The sequence below is a fragment of the Meles meles genome, chromosome X (genome assembly GCF_922984935.1).
Source record: "Meles meles chromosome X, mMelMel3.1 paternal haplotype, whole genome shotgun sequence".
NCBI classification, from domain to species: domain Eukaryota; kingdom Metazoa; phylum Chordata; class Mammalia; order Carnivora; family Mustelidae; genus Meles; species Meles meles.
This window is the reverse complement of record NC_060087.1, coordinates 111983989-112009130: the sequence shown is the minus strand read 5'-3', so window position 1 is coordinate 112009130 and position 25142 is coordinate 111983989. Positions and strand designations below refer to the sequence as shown.

Genomic DNA, 25142 nt, shown 5'->3' with positions numbered 1-25142 from the left:
CTAGTGGCCTTATATGAGGCCGTCTCATTTATCTGGTTAGTTTTGTTCTCAGATCTTTGCTATTTCCTATTATCTAAGTGTATGCCTTTGGGGCAGAAAGCCTGTGAGGACAGGTAGCAACAAATATACAGGACTCACTGGGTTCCACTTGCTGCCAGCGATAGAGCGGAAAAAAGAATCTAGATGCATTAGGTTGCAGAGGGCCTACAAGAAGAAATTGCACTAGAGTTGGCCTGAGAAACTGAGTCTTAGAAAAATAAATGAAGCCGAAGGATAGGAACATCAGCACTCATGTTCCAGGTTCCATATTGCAAAAAGGTACTAGTCTGAGGATGAGCTATTGCTCCCTAACCCTAGCTGAGACCTGGAAGTTTTTCTTTTCCTACTAGGAATTATGTTATAATTTCAGAGATGGGCTATATTTTTCAAAATTGAATTGTAGGCCTTGGGGGGAAAAGTAATTTTGATAACATAAGAGCAGGCCAAGTAAAAATGAAGATAGAGTATGCTTTTTCCTTTAAGAAGGTCAGGAAGAAGAGAAGCAAATGATCCACATAGGCAGGAAAATGTGAAAATAAATCAGAATTAGAGTCTTGGGCCTTATTTTTTGTAACTTTTTTTTAGAATTCTTTAATTTACATGACTGTGTTATTCTCTGGCTACAATTAGTAAAATATATTTGTGGTTCCAAGTAGTAGGTGATAATAAATAGTTTTGATTAAAACATAAAATAGATTGCAATGACATGAATAGAGCTAGAGAGTATAATGCCAAGTGAAATAAATCAATCAGAGGAAGACAAATACTATATGATTTCACTCACATGTGGAATTAAAGAAACAAAACAAATGAGCAAAGGGAAAAAAGAAAGGCAAACCAAGAAACACTCTTAACTATAGAGAACAAACTGATGGTTATCAGAGGGGAGGTGGGGGGATGGGGGAAATAGGTGATGGGGAGTTAGGAGGGCACTTGTGATGAGCACTGGGTGATTAAAATAAAAACTTTTAAAAAAGAGAAAAAGGGATCCTGGGTGGCTCAGTCATTTAAGCATCTTCATTTGGCTCAGGTCATGATTCCAGGGTCCTGAGATTGAGTCCCATCCCATTTCTTGCTCAGCGAGGAGCCTGCTTCTCCCTCTGCCCTTCACTCCCCCGGCTTGTGCTCCTGTTCTCTCTCTCCCTGACAAATAAATAAATGAAACCTTTTTAAAAAATAAAATTAAATTAAAAAGAGGAAAAAACATAGAATAGAATATTATGATACCTAGAAAATGGCTGCCTCTGATTTGCTATTGCATATGATCAGAAACACATTATTTTAGTCCGTTGTTACCAGGAATCATCCATGGATCTTTTCCTATTGTAGCGTGAGGGGATGAGACTAGGAGTTTTGAGGAAGTGGGCAGAAAACACGTTATCAGGAAGCTCTGATCAAGCAGAGCAAGCAGAAAGGACTAGCCCACCCCCTCTCTCCCCAACCCCATGCTCTTCCCAACTCACTCTGAAACAAACACAACTAAGTGGTTCATGAATAGTAATACCAGACAGATGTTAGTTTATGCAACAGCTATTTACTATTCTACCATTTATTCAGCTATCATTCTACTCCTGTGAGTAATGGAGCATGTCCTGTACCCATAGGCCAGTATCTAAGTAGGAGGCTAAATAGGGGGATTAGACAAAAAATAAAGCTTAATTCTTTTTTGTGAATTGCTAGGGAGAAGAAAATCTCCCAAGCACAAAGGAAATAACCTGATTCAATGCTTGGGAATTGGGGGTGGGGGGAGTTACATAAATTATTGATCAGAAGTAATAAAATCAATCTCTCTTCACCTTTCAGACAACACTACTATCAAAACTGCTGTCAAAAAAAAGTATGTATGATGAAACTCACTGATAAGGCAACTTGTTAAGGATATTTTGTAATATGAAGTTAGAGAAAAGTTTGTGAATCAAATAATGAGCCAAATCATCTGTTGACATTAGTCAGTTTCCCTCTTTGCCTTCTCTTCTTGACTTTCACTCTCAGTTAATCTTGAATTTTGCAGGGCTCCAAAGTTACTGTTATTGGCCTTTTGGGCAGGGGGCTCGGGAGGATAGATTGGGGGAGCATTAGGAGGTTTAGTTATCATGAGAAAAGCATCAAATACCACAAACCTGCTCCATAATGGGAAGCCATAAAGGGAAATGCCTTTGCAGACCATTGAGATCTGGCTTAGGGCTGAGCATCCTGTCCCTTGGGCATGTGAGCCAGGATGTGAGACAGCCTGGATCTGTCTCCTAATTTTCCCTAGAGTAAGAAAAATCTTAGGATGGTACTCCATCAAAAGATGGGATCCGGTCACCTGAGAACTCCATCTTGGACTAGGCAAAGATGAGGGTGAATTTGATGAGCCCCAACTCTGAGGCTAGACAGAGGAATCATGAACACAAGAGGGGTCCAGGGGAGTAGTACACACACACACACACACACACACACACACTCTTTCACATATACACCTGCTCAACTCAGAGAACGTGCAACAAACACAAAGACCTAGACTTACTGGCACCAAAAGAATATTTCTTGGTTTATAGTATAGTGGAAATAAGCTGAAAATCAGATTCTATTTATCGCATTTCATTTCATTAAAAACTTTAGGAATGCCCTTGTTTTATATATCAAGGTTGAAAATGCCTCTTCTCAGCTACCTTAAGAGTAATAATGTAGGTCTTCTGTACATTTTCTCTGGTATCAAGAAAATAATATATATTGAAATTCTTAGCTCATATGTATTAGAACAGATCTGGACCAATTTAGACTAAGAAAGTAAGTAACTTACCTATTAATGGTTAGCCGTTATTCTTAGAAGTGTTTGATCAGGACATGTTTATGTAAAAGAAATGTTTTTCGACCATATGTTGTTATTCCGAACTATGTTTTTCAAACTCAATAGCCATTTTCTAGTCAGGGCAAAAGGTGACAAAGAATGCATTAAGTGAACTAGATAGTGGTGATGTTTACATAACGTTGTGAGCATACTTAATGCCACTGAACTGTATGCTTTAAAATGGTAAAATGGTACATTTTATGTTCTGTGTATTTAATCACAATAAAAATGCATTAAAAGATTTGGGAATTGGCGTGGAAAAAATAGCTTTATCTGAAGTGGTTCTCAAACCTTCTCTAATGGCTCAGGAGAGATATGCTACGTTTGACAAAGTGTTAACTTTTCACTGAATACTGGCCTAAACCTGAACAATCTGGAAGCCAACTTTGGAGGTAACTGGGAGGCAACGAGCACATTCTAGGGTGTCTGGTGCCCAAACGCCAGGATATAGAACAGCGCATAGCCAGAATGCCAGGCATCCGGCTTTTGCTGCCACTGACTTGTATCCACAGCTTTGAGAAATAAGAGTTTCTGCAGGTATGCATTCTTGGTCTGGCTGTCTTGAGGGCAAAAGTAACTTAAAAACAAATACGATTTTATTATAGGCAGGAGGAGTTTTATGTTCCCAAAACACATCTGCAATGAGAAGTACATAAACACATACAGAGTTCTGCAGGTGCAGTTTGCATCTGTCTCCAGTCCAGTCTAAGCTGTGACAGTGAGCGCAGTTAACCATACAGAAAAAGGTCCTTCAGGTCTGGCCCCTGGGTTTCTACTTCAGCTCACAGTGAAGGAGACCCCCAAATTCCCTCTACTGCCCAGCCTTCTGGCCCTTTGAGTCCATCCCAGTTCTAGCTTAGCGTTTTTGACCAAGATTAATGTGAACTATCCTCTGCCTCCCTCTCCAAGACAGTTTGCGCTGATAGTCTTTTGTTGGACCCAAAGCCTATTCGTTTCCACTAAATCATTAGTGCTAATTGTTGACTATTCATTAAACCTTAACAAGTAGCTGTAGTCATCTGCCTGCATAAAAACACAGTGAACTGACAGAGGAAGGCAGCAACCAGTGCGCCACGGAGCCCACAGGCTGACCCTTCTGCTGTGGTATTTTTTCACCCTTACCTCCTAGCTGGACAGATGTCTACACAAAAGGAGGCTATTTCTGCAAAGGCATATAAATGTTTTGACTGCAAATCTGTTTCATGAAATAGTTTGTCAAAGGTAATCTGGTTTGTATTTTTAAGAAATAATGCTTGGATCATCAACACAGTCTTACTTTTTGCCAGAGCAATTGTTTTCCATGAGCCTAGACACCCACTTGGCTATTTTTTTTTAAGCAGGAAGACATTTGTGCTCAGCAATAAATGCTCAAAATCAATGTTCCAGGGGATTTTGAATCAAAGGGAATCATATTCAAAGAACAAATCACAGCTACAGAGAATAAACCATTTTGAAATTAATCCCTTATTCTAAGATCCTTTCCTATGTTCTCTCTATACACCATGGCTAGATTCCAGCTATGCATTGTTTGACACAAGGAATGAAAGGTTAGCCCCTGTCCCTACAATAGAGTAAATCCATATGTGATTTCCTTTGTGTCCTCCTTACCTCCTTTCCAGGTAACTTCAGAAGAACTGAACAGTATAGTTCATAATGTAATGACTTGGGTTGTGGCTGCAGTGACCAGTATATTATATCCAGCCATCACAAAATATGGAGAAAGGGTGCAAAATGTTATATACCCAATGCCTGATGAGTCTACCCTCTCCTCAAATAGTGTGAGTTGCTGTAGCACATGCAGTGAAATGCTTCTATATGAAACATGTATTCAGGCAGAGACATTTCAGGCAGAGGCCTGTGCGGACACAGCTGACAGGTCAATAGGACAACCAGCGACACCCATAAAACCATCTTCTGCCCACAAAGAAAAAAGAGCAATGGGGAAAAATCATCGCAGAAAAGGAAAACATAAAGCCTCTGAACCTAAATATAATAAAACCACTGAATCCCCTAAACCTAAAACCAGTAAATCCGATACTCACCTTTCTGCACCAACTGAAACCGGCACAAAGAAATCTGAAGATGCTATTACTGAAACAGATGCCTTAAAACAGCCGCCATCTTCTGATGAAAGAGCAAAAGTTGTAAATGAGATGCAGGAGTTAAAGAATGTTTTTGATAACTTTAAATATCACCTCAAAGAGGAATCCGAGTTGATTTTAGAGAATATTTTTCATGAAATGGTGTCTGAATTAACCAAGAGCATCCCCAGTCTTGCTTCTGTTACGGCCGAAACTTTGGTTGATCAAACTGACGACAAAGGAGGCTTGCTTTCCAAAGTCAGTATCTCCTCAGCAGCTGCTGAAATTATGGAAAATGTGCTTGAGAAGCTACAGTCTGCAGTTGAGAAAAAATGTACTGAGGTATTTTCACAAGAAAATTTGTCAGTTCACTTTAAATCAGACTTAACAGCCAGTGGGGAACATTTCATTTCTCCAGAAGAAAAAACTTCAAAAGCTTCACCACCTTATACTATGGAGAACATGAGTGGTATTGCAGAGGATATGGTTCATGTGATTTCAGAAAAGCTGACATCTCTTGCATCTTCTAAGCAAAATGAACTTGCTCATCTTGAGATCACTACCAAACCTGCTTACCAGCAACACCAAAAAGATCCAACATATGCATTCCTTCAAAGAGCCAGCGAAAGAAAATCCAGTGCTGAACCTGATACAGCCAATTTGATTAGCAAAGAAGACATACAAAACTTGGTGTCAAATATTTTTTCCCAATCCTCTCTGGTTGGTTATATAGAAGAAGCAATCAACACTATACTAAGTTATATACAAATTGGACTTAATAATGAGAGACTCATTGCATCTGAGGAAACAACGATCATCTTTCATCTACTTGATGATCTCTTGGCTCAGTTACATCAGAAACCAGCAAAAACAGATGTCCAAAAGAGAAGTTACCCCAGATTGAGTAGTCCTTCTGGCACTGAAGAAGGGCACAGACTCAGCAGTACCAGAGTAGCTTATCATCCTAGACATGGATGCCTCTTTCCACCCATTAATGTTCCTGGCATGGTTCTTTATTCTGAAGATGAAAATAAAGAAATAGACAAGATTGTGGAAAATGTACTGATTTCATCAATCAAAGATGAAAAATCAAAATTACAAGAACAGGTTCCTGATTGCTGGTTAACAAGGGAAAATGCTGATTTGAAGTACAAAAGAAATATGAACTTACATACAAAGCCTACTTATCAAGACGAAGTAGTATTTCACAATTGGGGATTAAAGACTGACCTCTCAGGTTTTAATAATAAGGACCTTTTTAAGGACAAGCCATGTTTGAATAGAGACCTTTTGCTTTTCTGTGAAGATGAAAAGCATCAAATACAAAAAGCTTCAGAGGATATAATTACAAGTATTTTAGCACAGATGCTCCAAGACCTATCTTCTGGGCTCTCTGGTCATTCAGGTTATAAAAATAAGGAAGATTCACTTCTTACATCAGGAAGCCCACAAGATCTGTCCAATCAAGAATGGATGAACCAGATGTTCTGTGCATCAGAAATCCAAATAGTAGCTCAAGAAATTGTAGATGCTGTATTAAAAATACTTCACATAGCTTATAGTCACATTATCAGACATTCTTCATCAGTACCTCAAACATCTCTAGATAATGCTAACATACCAAATAAAGAGCCATTAAAAATATGTCTTGAGAGTGAAAGGAATATGAAATGTTTTTCTGTACTTGGCACAGACCCTACAAAAGATCCCTGGTTAGAACCTGAAGAAACTGAATCAACACCTGAACCTGTAGTTCACATTAATGATAAGATCACTTACACAGTTTTTAAGAAGCTGAACTCATTTATTTGTCCAAAATTGCAAAACTGCTTTAAACTACAAAGCCATGCTGATCATTCAAAACCTGAACCTGACAAGAAATCTTCATTTCAATCTCACCTTAGTACTTACACAACTAAAGTTGTAAAAATTGTCTTGGATGCTATCCAGAAAGAACTCAAATACAATAAGAAAAATCTAAAGCTTGGGAAGTGTGGCCCTCCCAAAGACTTTATAGATACAGGGGATTTTGCTGACAGTGAAAAGGAATTAGACTCTATTGTCACAAAGCTAAATAATGACATTATGACAAGTTCATTAGCAACTTGCATTTGTGAATTGCTAAGTGGAAATACAGGTAAAAGCAATATTCTGCTCCCTTCAGATAAGCGAAGGTCTAAAATCTCGTATGAAACTGCTGAGATTGAGCAAAAACAACATGTGCCTTCTCAGTGCCCTCATATGCAAGAGGAAGTTCACAGATGTACCAGACTGCAAGTGTTAGATAGAATTGGGGATACCTTATGTGACATGTTACACAAGCTCATAGGATACTGTCCATGTTCTCCACGATCTGATGAACAAAACAGAGAGTGGATCAAGGAGAATTTGAGAATAACCACTGCATTACAGTCTAATATTCAGCTCATCTCTTATACAATTCTAGAAGGTATCATTGGAAAATTCTGTAGTGCTGAGATGGGTCACATTTTCACAAATTCAGAATTTAAAGCTATCTCAGATTATATTGATACTGACAGCCTATCATTTGCTTTGCTTATTGAGGAAATGGGCAGATGCTCTGACATAATCGCCAGCATGTTGTCCAGTATGATCCAGCCAAGTAGTCAAGAGGTGACTAACAACAACGGAAAGACAACCGCTCCCAAAACAGGGACCACAAAAGAAGAGCACCCAAATAAACTGGAAGTCATGGCTTCTGATATCTTTGAAATGGTTTTTGCTAAATTGAAGGGGTTTGCCAAAAGAAATTTAGAAACTCTGGGCACTATAATCAATGGAAATAAAAAGAGCAACAAGAGGTACTGGGAAAGTGAAAGTTTCAACATTTGCGCAAACACATGTGAAAAACAACTGGAGTCTGCTTTATACATGCATGCAAAGAAAGTATCAAGTACTATTTTGAAGGCTATTCAAACAGAATTAAATGTGAGCTTACTAGATTTGGAAACAGGCATAACCAAACCATTACAGGAGAAAGAAATGCTTAAGAATCTAGTCGATTTAATTTTAGATGCAGAGCCTCCTCAATTATTTAATGAAACTGAACCAGAAAAGCAAGGGATTGAAAATTATAGATACAGGCCAACCTATGGAAATTTTCTTCCAGGAGGGGCTAACCCAGAGTCCTACCTAGAAGATCCTGCAGATACAGAGAAAAAAAGTGCTGGAGAGGAAAGACCAACAGAAGAAACTAAATCAGAATCTCTTCAGCAATGGGAGCTAGAAAGAACATTTAAAAAATTTGAAGTAGAACTCAAAGAACCAGAAAAGTCCCCAGTTGTACCCATTATAAGAAATATTTTGAATGAAATTTTTCAGAATGACTTAATTGATCAATTAAATGTGCTTACTCTCTCCCAGTCCCCTTTATGTGACATTCCTCACCCTGGTGATAAGCCAGTTGCTCAAAAATCAATTCAATCTATGGATAAAATAATGGCTCCTTTAGTGTCTGAGGCAGATGTAACTGCTGTTGCAGATAATGTTGTTAGAACCATACTTCAAAAACTTTATTCTGCTGTCATGACAGATAGAAATGCAAGTGAAAATAGATCTAACATTATCACCTGTCCAGCCATTATCTCTTTTCCTGAATATGACAATGAAGAAAAGGCCTCTCTCCAGTCTACCATATTGGACAGAAATCCATTTATATTTCAGTCTACATTTAGTAGTGGTAAAATGACCAAAATGAATGTAGTTGAAGATATTATACAGTCAGTATTAACAAATTTAGAAACATTTGCTACTTCCAAAGTAAAATCTCTCTTTTGTCCTCATATCAATTTCACAATTCCAATGGCTTTGCCTCTACAGGAGGATGAGACTGCTTCCAGCCAACCATGGCTATCAACCAAAGATTCATATTCTGGTGATCAATTTTCTTATTGTTCAGTGGATCATAACAAATCAGGAAAGACCACATCAATATGTCAACTGACTGCCTATAAATTAAATTCATATGCAACAGAAGTGGCTAGACAAATTTTACAAGGAATCAAACATAAGTTAGATAAAGAAATAAAAAGTCCATTCTTAATCCATAACATTGTGGTTTCTGACAGTATCCCAAGCCAGATTGTTAACGCAGTGTTAAGTATTGTGTCTACTAAAGGCAAATATGAAAAAAACCTATTTGACAGAGAGATTGAGCCAGGTCAGCCAGAAGATATTGTTGGAAAGCTGTTCAATAAAAGTGATTATCAAAAAAAACTTCAATTTCAAATACTAGATACCATCGAGGGTATCTTAAGTGACATCTGTGAGAAAACACTGGACGAGAATAATCTCCTACTTACTGCATCCACTCTTAATAAATTTAACGTAAGTGGGAAACATTTAGAAGCAAACTCTGAAACAAACCCCAAGTATGCAAATAAAGCTATTCCAATGCTTTTAGTTCCTAAGTCGTGTGTCACAATGATTTCCAATGATATGGTGGATATTGTTCTTCAAAATCTCACTTCTGCTATCATGCTTGGTGTAAATGCGAAGGATTCTATTTCTCTGAAATTGCCCCTGGCATTTTCTGATTCATTTCCCAAAGCAGAGCATCAACGATCTACTGTTACAGACTCAATGAATGAGGGGGAAAGTGGAAGATTTCTATTTGCAAGAAAGGGAAAAGATGTACAGCTGAAATCAGTTTATTCTGATGATTATCAGACAACTGTACTTAAAAAACAAAATGCCAAGAAATCTGCTGACCCATGTGAGGAAAGTGTTCACTTTATTACTAAAGCCATTTCTAATAGATTAAAATCTTTTGCCACAGAAAGAATAGATATGCTACTTACTCTTGATACTCAGACTACAGAAAAAACATATGTTGGCCCAAAATTTACAAATTGTAAACAAAACGGCGTATTTCTTGAAGCAAACCAAATGCCATCGGATGTGAATATCCTAGAAATCTCAACAGCTAGAACCGTTCTCAGTCAAGAGGTCACAGATGACACATTTGCTAATTACAGGGAAAAACATGGACCTGCAATTCATATATCACAAGCTTGTCTTAGGGAATATGCTGACATAATTGCCAGTACCATTTTGATGCTCATAAAAAATGACATAGATTTAGAAATCCAAAAGATGTATTCATATCCAAACGATACTTCATTCCAAGAAAACATAATTGCGAGTGAAACTGTCAACAACATCTTAAGGAATTTACATGATAAAATATCTTTGAAGGCAACTAAGTTTTACTCACAGCAGAATCCTAGCCTGTTTACACAACTAGTTGTACAAAATGAAATATTGCCAGGTCAAAGAAAGATGGATGACAACACTGAATTGTCTCTTTTTTCAAGATACCCACATCAAAACCAAATTATATCAGAAGCAGAAAACCTGAGAAGGGTTTTGGAAGAAATATTTAGAAATGGAGACTCTAGACAGGAAAAAACTGCTTTGTTAAGTTCAGTTAAGGAAATTTTAAAGAAGGTGTATCAGAGGGTAATGGAAGACATAGACCATCGGCTTCCATTTATTGAACCCCCCCACTTTACATTTGATTCTAAAATGAAAACAGCAGCATGGGAAAAAAGCTTACAGTCACATATAAGCAGTGTTGCAAATGACATAGTTGAAAGTGTTTCCAGAAAAATGTTCTCAATAGTAATGACATCCTTATATGAAAAGGAGACCAGGGAAGAATTGGAAGCATCTGGCCATGATGAATTACTATTGAATCCATCAAGCTTTCAGGAATCAAAACAGGCAGAAAGAAGAAGTGTTCCCCCTGAACATGTGATACTACGAGTTTGTCCTTACACAGGCATTAGAAGTGTCACTTCTTTGGAAAACACCTTATTGCAATTTTCTCCATTGCGAGTAGGCGAAGAATTGGTCCAAAAGGTTCTCAAAAAGATCACAAATTTTGTTTTGCTGAATCTAGAAGAGAATTTGTCCCCTAAAGATCAGTCTGATGGAATGCAATCTCTGAGGCCATGCAGTTCTAATGCTAGTCTCAAAGACAGCCCTAATATAAGTTTTAAAACGAACTTCAAAGCAAAATCGGAAGCTATCTCTTTGCCTAAATTTGGAAGAAAACCACAGCTAGAACCTAGTGGTGCTAAAGCCAAAAGTAAGTCCAAGTTAAGTCCTAGAGAGAAGACTTTCAGAGGCAGTCAGTCCAGTACTGCCATTGGTCTGCCATACCTGCTGTCAGCTGGGGATGCCAAAAACTCCTTGGTGAGAACAAAACTCCCCACTGCAGAATTTAAAATGCATGCCAAGGATATAGTAAGCAATATCCTGGAAAAAATTGTGAATGAATTTCAAAAGGTGAGGCAAAATAGACTAATGATAAATGTAGATACTTTAACTTCTGATCAAATCATGACAGCAAGTAAAATGGTTAATGCAGTTTTGCAGGGATTATATGCTATGAAAAATGACAATTCAGCCGACCAGATAAAAGGTTCACACCCACATGATCTCAAACTTTCAGAGAGGAATTTTAGGACAATCTCTCTTGCAAATCCAGAAGTCCATTTCTCTTTGGAGAATGTTTCTTCCCAGCTAGAGAAAATCTTCCCTAAAGAAGGTATTTTTACACAAATGTTTGATGAATGGCAAACAGAATCAAATGACATGGGAAATGAAAAATACAAGCTATTGATGGTAGCTGAGTCTGTTCTGAATGAAATTTTAGTGAAAACAAAGGAATTAGAACAATCTGTTTCACTTTTAAATTTGTCACCTCTTGAGTCTTATGAAAGCAGGTGCCATAACTTTAAAAGAGCTGCTTCTGGCGCTGAGAATTCCCAAGCACAAATTAGTATATTTGGTCAGGAAATTGTTAAAAAACTATTAGAAAAATTAGACGTGTACTTCATGACTCAGATGTTCATAACAGATGGTAAAGAAATGCTAGAAAGCAAGAAAGAAACTACAGCTAGAAGTCAAGGTGGCTTCTTAAGAACAAACAACCTCAGCAGTGTACCAATCTATAACACAAAGCTGAAAGACAAAATATATGAGGGCTCTAGCCACCAAATTGCTCAAGAGCTCATGGAAGGGGTTCTGAACACCTTAGAATCATTTGCAGACCTACAATTTAAACATATCTCTACATATGCTTTTTCTGAAATTGTGAAAATACCTATTGAAAACGTTTTTGCTGCCCAACAGAAGCCATTCATGAAAACAATATTGCCCGAGTTACAACCACGGAATAAGTTTCCTAATGGATCTAAATCATGTAGTATGATTTCCCAGGAGAACATGCACTATAATACCCTTCGACAGCTTCACTCGTTCTATTTAGAACTGCTTACTTACACTGCTAATACTGTCAATGACATGCTTGGTATAATAAAGAACAAGGTAGACAAAGGAAAATGCCAAATGGAACCATCTTCAAGAAGCATATTTGAAAAAAACACTGTGGCAAGTCAGATCATCAGCACACTGATGGACCAGTGTACTCATTTCTATGAGTTGATGATCAAAAGCCATCCAAAGGAAAATCTTCTCAAAGTAGCCGAAAATGCCTACACTGCCAACTGGCCCAGATCTGCAACTGGGATGGGAATGTTCACTTCAGAGTCAAAGGGAATTAGCTGCGGAGATGATCTTCCACAAATCCCTGGCTTATCTTTTTATTCAGAGAAAGATAGAAAAGTAAAGGAGAAGCCTTCTTCTAATCTACCTTCAAATGTCAGATACTCTGCAGAAGATACAGTTAAAACCACAGAGCCATTGGAAGGGCTCGAATCAGAACTTAAACCATTATATTCTAGAAGTGAAGCCCAAGGCCTTAGCCATTTTGAACAAGCCGTGAAAGGAAACAGCTCTCTCTCATTACCAAAACCATTTCAGAAATCCAGTGACACTGTGCAAGCAGCACCAGAGCACCCCATGTCCTTCACAGAAATGGAAGGTGAAAATCCCAAAGTTCTTCCCTATGAGTGCCCCAAGCCAGTTAAGCCAAACCATATACAGACAACGATTTCTCCACTCAAAATAGGTATGGCTGCAGAAAATATTGTCAATACCATGCTGTTAAGTTATGGCCTTCCAAGTCAAACCCCGTATTCTAATGAAAGTATAGAAACAATGAAGCCATTTTTTGTATCAAAGGAAGGGCCTTTGTCTATGATGTCTGAAGAACAAAAGAATGAGAAAAGTTTGCTTAAAATATGGGAAAAAAGAATCAACTCTAAAATCAAAGAAGAAAACCAAAGCCTTGTAGCAAGTGGAGAAGATTTCACTTTATTGGAAAAGTGGAAAGATAGGTACCCAAAGTTAGAGAAACTAGAACCTCCTGAAGAAGCTGAAGTCATTGCTTTTGCAGATCAGGAACTGGGACCAAAAGAAATCCATCTAGTAGCAAGATACGTTACTACAGCTGTGGTCACACATTTCAAGAACTTTGAAGCCAGAGGTAAGTGAGGGATGACTTATAAAAAGTTGGCATCATTTTAGAGAAAAAAGGCAATGAGTTTTGTCACCTCACATCCAAGAAGCTACATTCATTGCTTCTCTGAAAATAGCCTTGGATTTGGGGTGGCTGTTTAACTATGTGTTTTTTAACTGGTCAGTGTGCTAAAAGAAAAAAATGTTGAGAACATTTACCTAATTGTTATTTGGAGGAGTATGGTTCAGTTTTTGCTAGCAGCAGATGAAATTAAATGGGTATAATTTAAAGTGAGATATTTTGGTTGGGCATGTGGTTTGCCTATGATATGATGAAATCAGTTGTCTTGCTTGGGACATATAGCTGCTCGACAGGCAATTCTCAAATAGAAGTTCAAAGAGGGTTTTCTTTTTCACATGCTTCTCTAAAAAAAAATGACTTCTTAAATTACAGTCAGACTTCATACATAGTTGACTGTAATGATCCAACTTCTTTTTGAGATATACAGTTAAATTCTTTGCAGTCATTGATGATAGAGTTTATAAGAACAATGGTATTAAACATCTTGTTGTGTTCATGTTCCAGTGCTGTGACTTAAGTTCTTTTTAAGTACAACACTCCAAATCCATGTTTACAAGTAGGATATCTGTACTCCCTTTATGAATATGATACATGCATATATTGGGTTGAACCATATGAAATAACCATTTTGTCTGTCAAAAATGTCAAACATCAGCAATTTCATCCAGTTCAATTTACTCTATACTATATAGTCCCATACGGGATAATTAGATAAACAGCTGAAAATATTTTCAAGAATTATATGAGGTCTGTAGTCATCACTGGAATCACGCTAGGGCTTTGCAGCTAAAGCTGAAAATCATTTCTCTGCCCTAGAATTTCCAGCTTTTAAAGCTGGAAACATAGCTAGACAAGGAAGAAACCAGCACTTAGAGATCTGAATTCTTTTTTTTTTAATATTTTGTTTATTTGACATAGAGAAATCACAACTAGGCAGAGAGGCAGGCAGAGAGAGAGGAGGAAGCAGGCTCCCTGTGGAGCAGAGAGCCTGATGTAGGGCTCCATCCCAGGACCCTGGGATCATGACCTGAGCCGAAGGCAGAGGCTTTAACCCACTGAGCCACCCAGGCGCCCCCAAGATCTGAGTTCTGTTAGACTATTTTCTTAACTTCATGGCTGAAGTAAGGTTCCACAGGTGGGAAATAGAGATATGAAGAGAACTCAGTTCTGAAATTTCTTGAATTAGGTAAAATTTATTTCTTGAATTAGGTAAAATTCATGTATAAAATATTGCTAGTATTTTGAATGCTCAACATTTTCTCTTAATGCATGTTAAAAATAGTAATGTTTTCTGTTTTAAGGTCCTCTTGATGAAAAAGTATTTACTATTTCCACACCATTAAGGAAAAAATATGAATCAAAGCAGCCTCTAAGAAACATTAACTATCATACTTCACTTTATCAATTTTGTGAACATCTCACTGAATTAGTTATTTCCTATATAATGTCTAGCATTTCTGATTGTACTGAAGATGGTGGAACAAAACAGAAGTCACTGGAAAAACAAGATGCAGCTTTTAGCAAGGTTATTTTAATTCATTCACAAGTATTTGCAAGTCAGTCAGTTTCCATCAGAGGACTTGCTTTAAGCATTTCTGAAATCATTATTCGAATCCTTTTTAATAGTGACATTTTAAAGGCAGACATTACACAAGAAGTGGTTTCTGTGAAAACAAAATATATATACTGCCCAAGAGTAGCTGTGGCTGACTTCGACAATCTCTTTCAGGATCTCTTAATAGGAGTGATCCATGTTCTGTCCAAAGAAATAGGAATAAAGCATCAGCCTGACAGGAGAGGAAGAAGGAAACCACTCTCAAGGCTTAAAACCCATAGTTTGTCCATTCGCAACAAAACCAAAACTATGAAAAGACAGACAGGCTATAGAGGTTGGAAATCATCTCCTACTCACCGAATTAATCAACTAATACAGAAAAATAAACTAAATTCTCTGACATGCAAATTAAGCACTCTGTTTGGTAGCCTAAAAACTCATGAATCCGAAGAAGTAGTCAATAAAATTTCCAATATTTTCAATTTGGTTTTGCCAGATGACGACTGCCCAAATTGGGATACAGATTCTGGTAAAATACCACGAAAAAGATTCCTATCTTCAGATAACCAGCAAAGTCATAGAATACCTAGAAATAACCCAGGGCTCTCCCCAAAATCAGTTTTTCTTCTGAACATTGTATGTGAGAAATTTATTAAAATACTTTTGGAAGAATGTACAGCCAACAACCTCCTTACAGATGGTCCTCTTTCTGGTGAAATACCAACAGAAGGTCAACTGCTCAACATACTTCAAAACATAGAGAATTATTGCAGGGGAACAATGGACCATGGCTCAGCATTTGAAGAATATAATGTGTCAGCCCTTTTGGAAAATCTAGCAGAAATAGATCAAGAATCTATGCTTAGTATTACTTCCCATATCTTGGTAAAATCCTTGATGGAAAAACTGTCCTGTGGTATATACCAACCTCCCAGAAGTCCACTTTTTGCAAACAAGCATTTAAGGTATAGAAGAAGACAAAGACTCCCTGGTTTCCCAAAAGGAGAAAGGCCAAAATTAAAAGAATCAAGACAGGATAAATGCTCTGTAAGATTCACAAATTTTGACAGCAAGCCTTTGAGAGAACCACTGAATAACCTCACTGTGATTCATTCCAAAATGCAAGCCCCATTTGGTAAGCAATTTTCAGGAAAATTCTCTCCTCTACCTCCTCTTCAAAGACCAGGTAAAAAGGAAGTGAATGCAACAGCTATTCTTAACATGCAATATCCAGGAGGCATGAACACAGGAGTTTACTCTGCCACATTTCTGGAGGAAATAATTGCAGACATTTTCCTTAATCTCTCCACCTCCTTACAGAGCAAAAATGTAAACATCACTGAAGCTCAGCTCAATGAGGTAAATATATTAGATGTCAACTCCGTGGTGAATGAGTTTAACAATGCTCGAGTCACCGTTTTACGAGATGTTGAAGAAAGGATATGTTTTCCACCAATCAATAAAGAAACTGTTAGAAAGATTGCTGACTCAGTTAATAGTGCTGTTTCATGGGAATATGCATTACAAGTTACTGGTGGCAGTCATCTGACACATGCTGCCACCTCACTAGCAGAACAGATAACTAATGGCATATTGAGACAGAGTGTAGACTACCAGCTCCCACTGTGCTTTGTAGGAAAGCTCATGCCCAATTCATACTACCCTCTTAAAGCTGAAAATATATTGCAGAAACTTCAAAACAACCTGAGAGAACTTAATGACCAAGGCCAACATTTAGCAGGCTATACTACCATGTTATCACACTCATTTTTAAAAGATGTCATCAGGAAGCTATTATCTCAGCTCATTTCTCCACCCTGCAAGGCTTTGCGCTTGGGAAAGAAATATTTATTGACTTCAGATTTTAATGAGGTGTCTACCTGTATAATAAACAAGGTTTTGTCATCCATTTCAAAGCATAAGATTTGGCTCACTAAATATGATTGTCAACATCTATATACAGAAAAAAGCCTTCAAAATATGGTGGAGTCTGTTTATAATAATGTTTTACAGATGTCTGACTCCCTTGTGTCAGTCCAGAAAAATATAGTTAGCCAAAGCCCAATAATGATTGACCGAATGGCCAGTCTCATTATTCAAGAGATTATTGAAAATCACCTTCAGCCCTTTCTGTGTGGAGAGGGCTTACCTTGTTCAGTGACTCCACTGGATGAAATATCAAATATGGTTAAAGAGGTTCTCAGTGAGGCCACAGAGTCACATAGACCCCAGAAGCCATCATCACTAGGTATGGGCTTTTATCCTAATGCATTTGTAGAAGATATTGTTGCCCAGCTATTATCAAAGGTCTTCAACCCAAAATATAACACTGAATGTGAACTGGATAAAATGACCCAAAAAATAGTAAACTCAATAAATTCCCATTTTAACAAAGCTAAAATCTGCATTCTTCGTGATGACCAAAAGCAGTGTTTCCCCACTGTAGATCTAGACACTGTGGATGAACTTGTCAATTCAGTTTATGAGAATGTTCTGCAACAGCATGGACTAACCACTGAGGTTGATAATGAAGAATTCAGAGATAGTGATATTTTTGCAGAAAATGTTACCAATTTAATTGTAGCAGCTATTTCTGATTATCTTTTTCACCCCCTATTTTCTGGGGACTTGTCAGCTTCTTCCTATGCTACTTTAACAGCAGAGAACATTATTCAGAACATCTTTAGTGGCAGCAGTGACTCTATCAAGCCAAGCCAGCATTTATCTCCATATAACACCTTGCTGCCATACACACTTTTAGAAGACATAATTAGAGAGCTGTTATCTAGAATCTTTCCTTCTACATATAACATGTTTCCATACACCAAAACTCCAAAAGGTAGATCAGGAATTAATTGTGATGAAATCTCTTCAAAGCTGATTAGTGATATCAGGATGAAAATTTCCCAACATGAAATTCGATTTTCAAAAGATGAAGAAGAAACCGAATCTATTTATTCAGAGGATGATGCTCAGCATCTCGTTGATTCTGTGTTTAGAAATATGTTGCAAAACTCTGGGTCTCAAGAAACAGTTGAGCACGATATAAGTAGTAACAATGTTCTTATTGATAGAATAGCCGGTTTTATCATTAAAAATATCTGTCAACAGCATCTCCATCCATTTGTGTATGGAAAGTCATTACTTCCTCCATCATATACATCCTTTGATGATGTGAGAAGGCAGCATTTTTTTGCTGGTGTCTACTCCTCAGCCTTTTTGGAAGATGTGATCTCTGGGGTTTTAAAGAAAATCTTCCACAGGGTTTTAGGTATCGTCCAAACGAACTCATTAAGAGATTCAGGAAAAGAACTGTTGGAAACAGCTGAAAAACTCATATATTCGATAACAGAAGAATTCTCAAAAGCTCAAGTTAGCATCCTAGAAAATGCTAAGGAACGATTGTGTTTGCCACAAGTGCATACAGAAGTAGTGACTGAAATTATTGACATGGCATATAGCAAAGTTTTACAAGAATATGAACTGGAACCTGATACAGACTTTCTCAATGATACAAAAACATTGGCTGAAAGGGTAACTAAAATTATCCTGGCTGAAGTTTTTGATTTCCAAATTCATCCAGATTTCATAGCAAAGCTGCCTTTTAAATCATATTCAAGACTCAATGCTGACACTTTGATTAAGAGAGTTCATTATGCTATTAGTAAATCAAGACTCCGAAGACAGACTTATACACCATATACCACCATATTATCACATACACATTTGGAAAAAATCGTCACTCAGGTTTTGGATCAGATAAATCCATTGAACTGCAGTGCAGAAGACCCAGACATTTTGCAATCAGACCTCCGCAACATGGTTGTGAGGCTGATTGATGAGATCATGTCAATAATTTCTAAACATGCAATATGCATTATTAAACATGGAAACGAAAAACAAAATGCAATTTCAGAGAAAGATATCCAGGCTATGGTTGATGCCATTTATGCTGATATTTCTCATTCAAATCTATACCAGTCTCTCAAAAAAGATAAAAAAGGCGTAAGTAATATACCTGTTACAAAAATAGCAAGTTATATAATAAAAGAAATATTTAACCATCATCTTGAGTCATTTTTATCTGCAGATAAAACTCTTCCTTCAGGTACAATGGGTCAAACTTATCAACAGAGAGCAACAGATCCTCAACAAAGAGAATTGTTTTTTATTGTAAATTCAGCTATCTTTTTAGAGGATGTAATTTCTGAGCTTTTATGCAGAATCCTTTATGTATTTTCACATAATTTCTTGGCTGCTGAAAACCCATGTAAAGCAAACACTAATGTAACGAACATTGTTACAACATTAGTAAAATCAATTGTGCTAGAATTCACCACATCAGAAATTTTAGTTGCAGATCACTTGGATGAAAATCTGCATTTTTCAGAGGCATATAAAGAAATAGTCAAAAAAACTGTCAACCTAATTTATGAAAAAATATTAGATGATTATAAATCCCTGATTCATATTTATAGAGCTATACAAAGTGATGCTGTCGGGTTTGGGCAAAAAATATGTTATTTGCTATTAGGAGAAATTTACAATTATCAAGTGGAGTCATTAGTTTTAGGAGAATTATCAACTTCTTCCTATTCCTCCCTCCAAGATGAAAAAATCATCAGAAATGTGCTTGACAGCATCAACGATGATAGCCATGTTTGGCCATCATGCATCACTGTACTGCCGCGTTCCCTTTTAGAAGATATGACTTACAAGCTTCTAGCACATATATTCCCTTCATCTGAGACTGAAACTGAACTCAGTGAGAAAGAGGTGCCACTAGATTATGAGTTTGCGAATGCAGCTTCAAAACTGACTGATGAAATTATAACAGAAATTTCTGAACATGAAATTAGACTTGCCACAACAGAGGAGCATGTGGAAAGTATGCAATTAGGGGCAAGTGAGAACTTTGTTAACTCCATATGTAAAAATATTATAAAAAAATTTAAATTAGAAAATGAAGCACAGAGTGATACATACAAAAATGAAGGCTTGTTCCTCAGGAAAATAGCTGGTTTCATTATGAAAGAAATTGTGGACCACCATCTACAGCCATTTTTATATGATGAAGAATCCCTTCCCTGTGACTTACCCAACAATGACCATATAATTGAACCCTTGAATCCTGATAAAGAAAAAATACTCTCAGGCTTCCCACAGGCTTCTGTGTATTCTGCTACATTTTTGGAAGATGTCATAATTGACCTTGTTCGCAAATTTTATACTCTCCCAAGTACTGCTGAAAACGCTAAGGACAAAGAAATATCAGAAAAAGACCCCATGGGCATGGCTATAAAATTCGCAAATGGTCTGATAGGGGAATTTAGGAAAAGTAAAATTAAAGTCCTAGCAAATTCTGGAAAAATGTTTTCTTTTCCACCAATTGATAAAGAGACAGTCAGTAAAGTGTCTGATTCGGTGTATGAAGAGGTCATAGAAATGTATGGATCTAACAATGTTCAGAAAGATGATAGCAGTAACATTGTTATAGAGATGATAGCTGCTTTAGCCAAAAAGGCAATCTCTGCTTTCAAGATTCAACCACTTTTTTCAGGAGACTGGTCTTCCACCTTCTTTTCCTTTCTAAATGTGGATAACATCATCCAAAAAGTTCAACACCTACCATATAATACCTTTACAAAAATAAATAGAAGCTTGAGGGAGAACCCAGTTTCTTCACTAGAACAATTACCTTCACTTACTCCTCTAACCTCGGGCCTGAAAGATATAATGAACACTTTAGAAGTAGGTAGAGGAGCACATTATGGAAAAGAGAATTTCAAAAAGGAGAAGACATCTATGAAGACAGGTAGCATCCAAGAGCCAGTATGTACCACTATAACTAGCATTATGAAGGGTGAATTAACTACCCTAGCATCAGGGTTAGTTGGAGGTGTGGCAGATAAAAAGAAAGGGGATGAAAAGAAAAAGGAAAGGTCAATTGGAAAAGAGAAAGAGAAGGCATCAAAAGTTACTCTCCCAACAACTAATATGGAAAGTAAAGATACTCAGGGGCCAGATTTGAGTATGACACCTAGAAAGAAGGAAAGCAAGAAGAAACACACTTTAGGTATAAAAGAGGAGAAAGGGCAACGTGATGAGGTATACCAACATCTTTCATCAGCTACTGATGATACAAAAAACAAGAAGGTTGTGCTGGAACCAGCTTTAAAAATAGATAAAAAGAAGAGTGACAAGGAAAGAGGGAGTTCATTAGAAAAAGACGATAGACCTTCTGAATTACCATCTCTGAAATCCAAAGTGAGAGATAGAAAGATCCAAGAGAAGCGGGGAGATTCTCCAGCTTACGGAGTTACAGATGACAAACAGACCTTGCGTCTTAAACGTGTCCAAAATTTCACTGAAAGCATTTACAGAAATGTTTTAGAAATGTCTCCTTTCCAAGAACCAGTAGATGATTCAAAATCCCCAATTCCCCTAGGTGATAAAGCGGCATATTTAACTCAAGCAGATGGCAAGGGTTTAGCCCAGCCTGCCTCAACAAATCCAAGTAAACACAATGCTCCTGCAAAAGAGGAAGAGAATAAAAAAAGCGAAGATAAAGAGATTAAAAGCAAACCTAGTAAACCAGACCATCCACCAGAAAATAACCGTGGGATTTTTCCTGCTAACTTTTTAGGAGATGTTCTCTCTGAAATAGTTAACAAATTGGTTTTTAATTCCTCACTGGGTACAGATAATGTATGTCAAAATGTAACCAAAAATGTAAATCAAACTGCACTCGATGACACAGCTATGAAACTGATTGATTCCCTGTTAAAGGAGTTTTCAGATGCTCGAATTAAAGTACTGAACCCAGGTCAGGGAAGTCAGTTCCTCCCATCTGCAGATACAGTTTCATCAGTTCCCAACACACCTCTCAGGCAAAAAGAACCATCTGTGGATAAAGCACCTTGTGAGAAAAAAATGGCAGCTGCAACTAAGATCGATTCTTCTGACGAGGCACCTTCTATGGCTAACATACCATCAAGTGATAAAGTGTTGGTCAACAAGATTGTTCACTCCTCTATATGCAATATTTTGCAGGAATATAGATCTCAAGACTCCATTTATGAGGACATAAATAGTAATGGTGGAAATTTAGCAAGAAAGCTAGCTAATGCTGTCATAGAAGAAATTTTTCAGCATCAGCTAAACTTGCTACTTTATGAAGAGGTTCCAGTGGCAGCATGTTTGCCTCTAGAATCTAAGGAGGTTATGAAAAGGGTCCACAAGGTAGTCCAAACAGCCTGCAAAGAATGTCAAACATCATCACCATATACCATAATGCTACCTTATGAATTTTTAGAAAGTATAATTTCTTCTCTTCTATCAAAAATTTTCTCAACAGTAGCCAGTGCTAAAGCAGAAATATATGAAGATAATTTGTACACAGAACTGTATTTCCTTCAAATGAAGTTAACAAGTACAATTATGACAGAGATCTCCAAAGATAAAGATATGATTGTACAGTATGTAGAATCCTTACATCCTAATGATGATGAAATTATTCAGTTAGTGGTTCAGACTATTTATAATAATCTCTTGCCACAATTTGGATCTCAAAAGAGCATACAAAATTGTGTCAGCAGTGGTTGCAAAATCCTTTCAGAAACCATAGTTAGTTTAGTTGTACAGGAAGTGGCTGGCAACCAGTTGCAGAACTATTTTTCTGGAGAGCTAACGCCACATCAGTGTACAGAAGTTGACAGTGTTGTTGAAAATATCCTTAAAGATGTCATCCAAACCATTGAAGTTCCCCAGTCTCAGCCATCACAGGCTTATAAATTGCCTTTTCACCTAATAGAAGAAATTGCTGTAAATTTTTTGTCAAAGCTTTTATCTATGTTTCCAAAAGTGGGTAAGAAACAAAACAATTCTCTACATGCTGAAATGCAAACAATAATCTCAAAAATCTTAAGTTCATTCCAAGAATATCTCTCTAAAAGTCAAATTATAGTTGTGCCACAGGCCAAAGAATCACCCACTATATCTTTAGCAGACAGTACAACTATTGAAAAAGTAGTTACTTCTGTTTATAACAGTGTTTTAAGGCATTCTGGCTCCCATATTTCAGTGTATAAGGATTTAATGAGTAAAAGCAATGTCCTCTCTGATATAATAGGATTTTTAATGGTGAAGGAAATTTCCAATTCAGAACTTCGTCCTCAAGTAGAAGAAGAAGCATCAAGTTCAGAGTTAGTTCTAGAAGCTGTCAAAATTATGGAAAAAGTGGTTAAGATCATTGATGACCTTAAGTCAAAGAAAAAGCCTTCAACAAAAAAAGAAACTGTGTTAGATGCTAGGTTTTTAGAGGAAATGCTGGCCTTGTTCTTGGCTAAACTAGTAAAGCTGCCAAGTACCTCAAGCAGAGATGCAAAAACTTTATCAAAGTCTGAGGTAAATAAAATTGCATCTCAATTGACAAAATCTGTGACAGCTGAAATTTCCAGAAATAATATTAGTGTTGTAGCTGCTAATCCTGAAGAAACCTTTTTAAGTCCAGAAAGTATAGAAATTATTTCTCAGATCGTCGAGTCTGTTTATAATCAGGTACTCCAGCAATCTGGAACTCATGAGGAACTTTATTATGACATGAAAGGTACAAATAATGTCTTCCCTAAAGAGGTAGCTTCTTTACTCATCAGGAAAGTTTCCAATTGTCCATTAGAAACGATTAGCTCAAAAGATTCAGAGGCTGATCTCTTTGGCGATTTGGATCTTGGTCGAATTGTCGAAAAGGTGCATGAGCATGCAGTTAAAAGAGGGCCTGACCTAGAGCAAAAAGAATTAGGTCAAGATTTAAGTGAAGTGGAACTTCCAGTTAAAATAATTCCTCACCGTGGGAAACAACCAATCAATATCGATCCAGACATTGTGGCAGAACACCTAGGAGTCATTTCTATAAAAACACAACCTCTTGAGAAACTGCAGTTGGAGTGTTTAACTAGAACCGGGTGCAGCATTGAGGCACTGAGAAGAGCGTCAGTGAGCGGGAGGAGTCACTCAACGGGCACACCTGATGCAGGAGAGCAAAAGCGAGAAAGGCGCGTTTCGTTGGATGAGGTGGGACGACTGAATGTAAAACCATTAGAGGTAAGTGCTAAACGCAATGGTGAAAAGAAATGAGTAGTTACTGAGACCTGGTTGTCCTGTGATTTCCTTCTTCAGGCAGGTCTGTGGGAATGCATTTATAAAATATTGTCCATTTTCTCCTGCCCAGCCCAGTAGAATTGGGACACTCTGGGCCACTTCTCTGCTTTCCTGGGACTCCCCCATCAGCAGTGTGGCTCAGTGTAAAGGTGACAGGCTATTTTCCATTAGCCAGTCAGACTAAACCGTCATTTCTTGAAGAATGGGAATACGGGGAAATACCCTTACCAGCAAACAGGACTCATTGGAACTGTAGTCCTCATTTGGCAACCCAGAAGAAATGCAATTTTTATAATCCCCACAGTTCTTTTTAATGGATATATATTATCATAGTATTACATGGGTCCAAAAGGGCCAGTTAGAATAACAGGTCAACCTGTTAAAGATTGAAATCCTCAAACTTAAGTCTCCCCAGTAGTATTGTTTTACTTAGCAACATTCATCAACAAACATCAGACTGCAGGCTCCTTACAGTTCATTTGATTCTTCTTATTTCACTTCCATTACATAATATTTTCACAGAACCCTATACTCTGACACATTCAGGAGGAACCAAGTTTCTTTCCTATTCTACCCTTGTTCTATACCCAGCTGTCTTCATACCTCTATTTTTATGAACTAGTTTTTCTGCAGTCTTATATTTGGGTTTTAAAAATACTTTGAATTATATACTTAATTATATACTTAAAATGCCAAAACACTATTCTTGGTACAATATAACTATTGAAAAAGTAGTTCTGTTTACAGATCTTAGGGCACTGGGGCCAATAGGGATGGTCTTTCCGGGAGATGGAGTTGTTACACTGATCCAGCCACACATTCTCATGTAATACCAAAGTCCCTCCATATAAATGAGCCTCTTGCAAGGATGATGGTGTGCAGTCACACTCAGGATATAGTCTGTGATTTACAAAGTGAGCAGAGTTCTACAGAACCAGCTGGCTTGGAGCATAAGCCTAAGACCGTATTTTCCTTGGCATTATTTTCCAGCCCAATGAACTAAGT

General features: G+C 37.4%; 1 protein-coding gene across 1 annotated transcript in view; it reads left to right on the top strand.

Moving 5' to 3' along the window:
- The first annotated feature begins 4497 nt into the window (after positions 1-4497).
- Positions 4498-25142, top strand: part of LOC123934506 (fibrous sheath-interacting protein 2-like) — a 35444-nt gene continuing 14799 nt past the window's right edge. Inside the window, exons 1-2 of the mRNA XM_045994657.1 lie at positions 4498-13369; positions 14725-24080. Of these exons, the coding sequence (XP_045850613.1) occupies positions 4531-13369; positions 14725-24080 (18195 nt within the window). The 5' untranslated portion in view covers positions 4498-4530. The remainder of the gene's footprint in view (positions 13370-14724; positions 24081-25142) is intronic.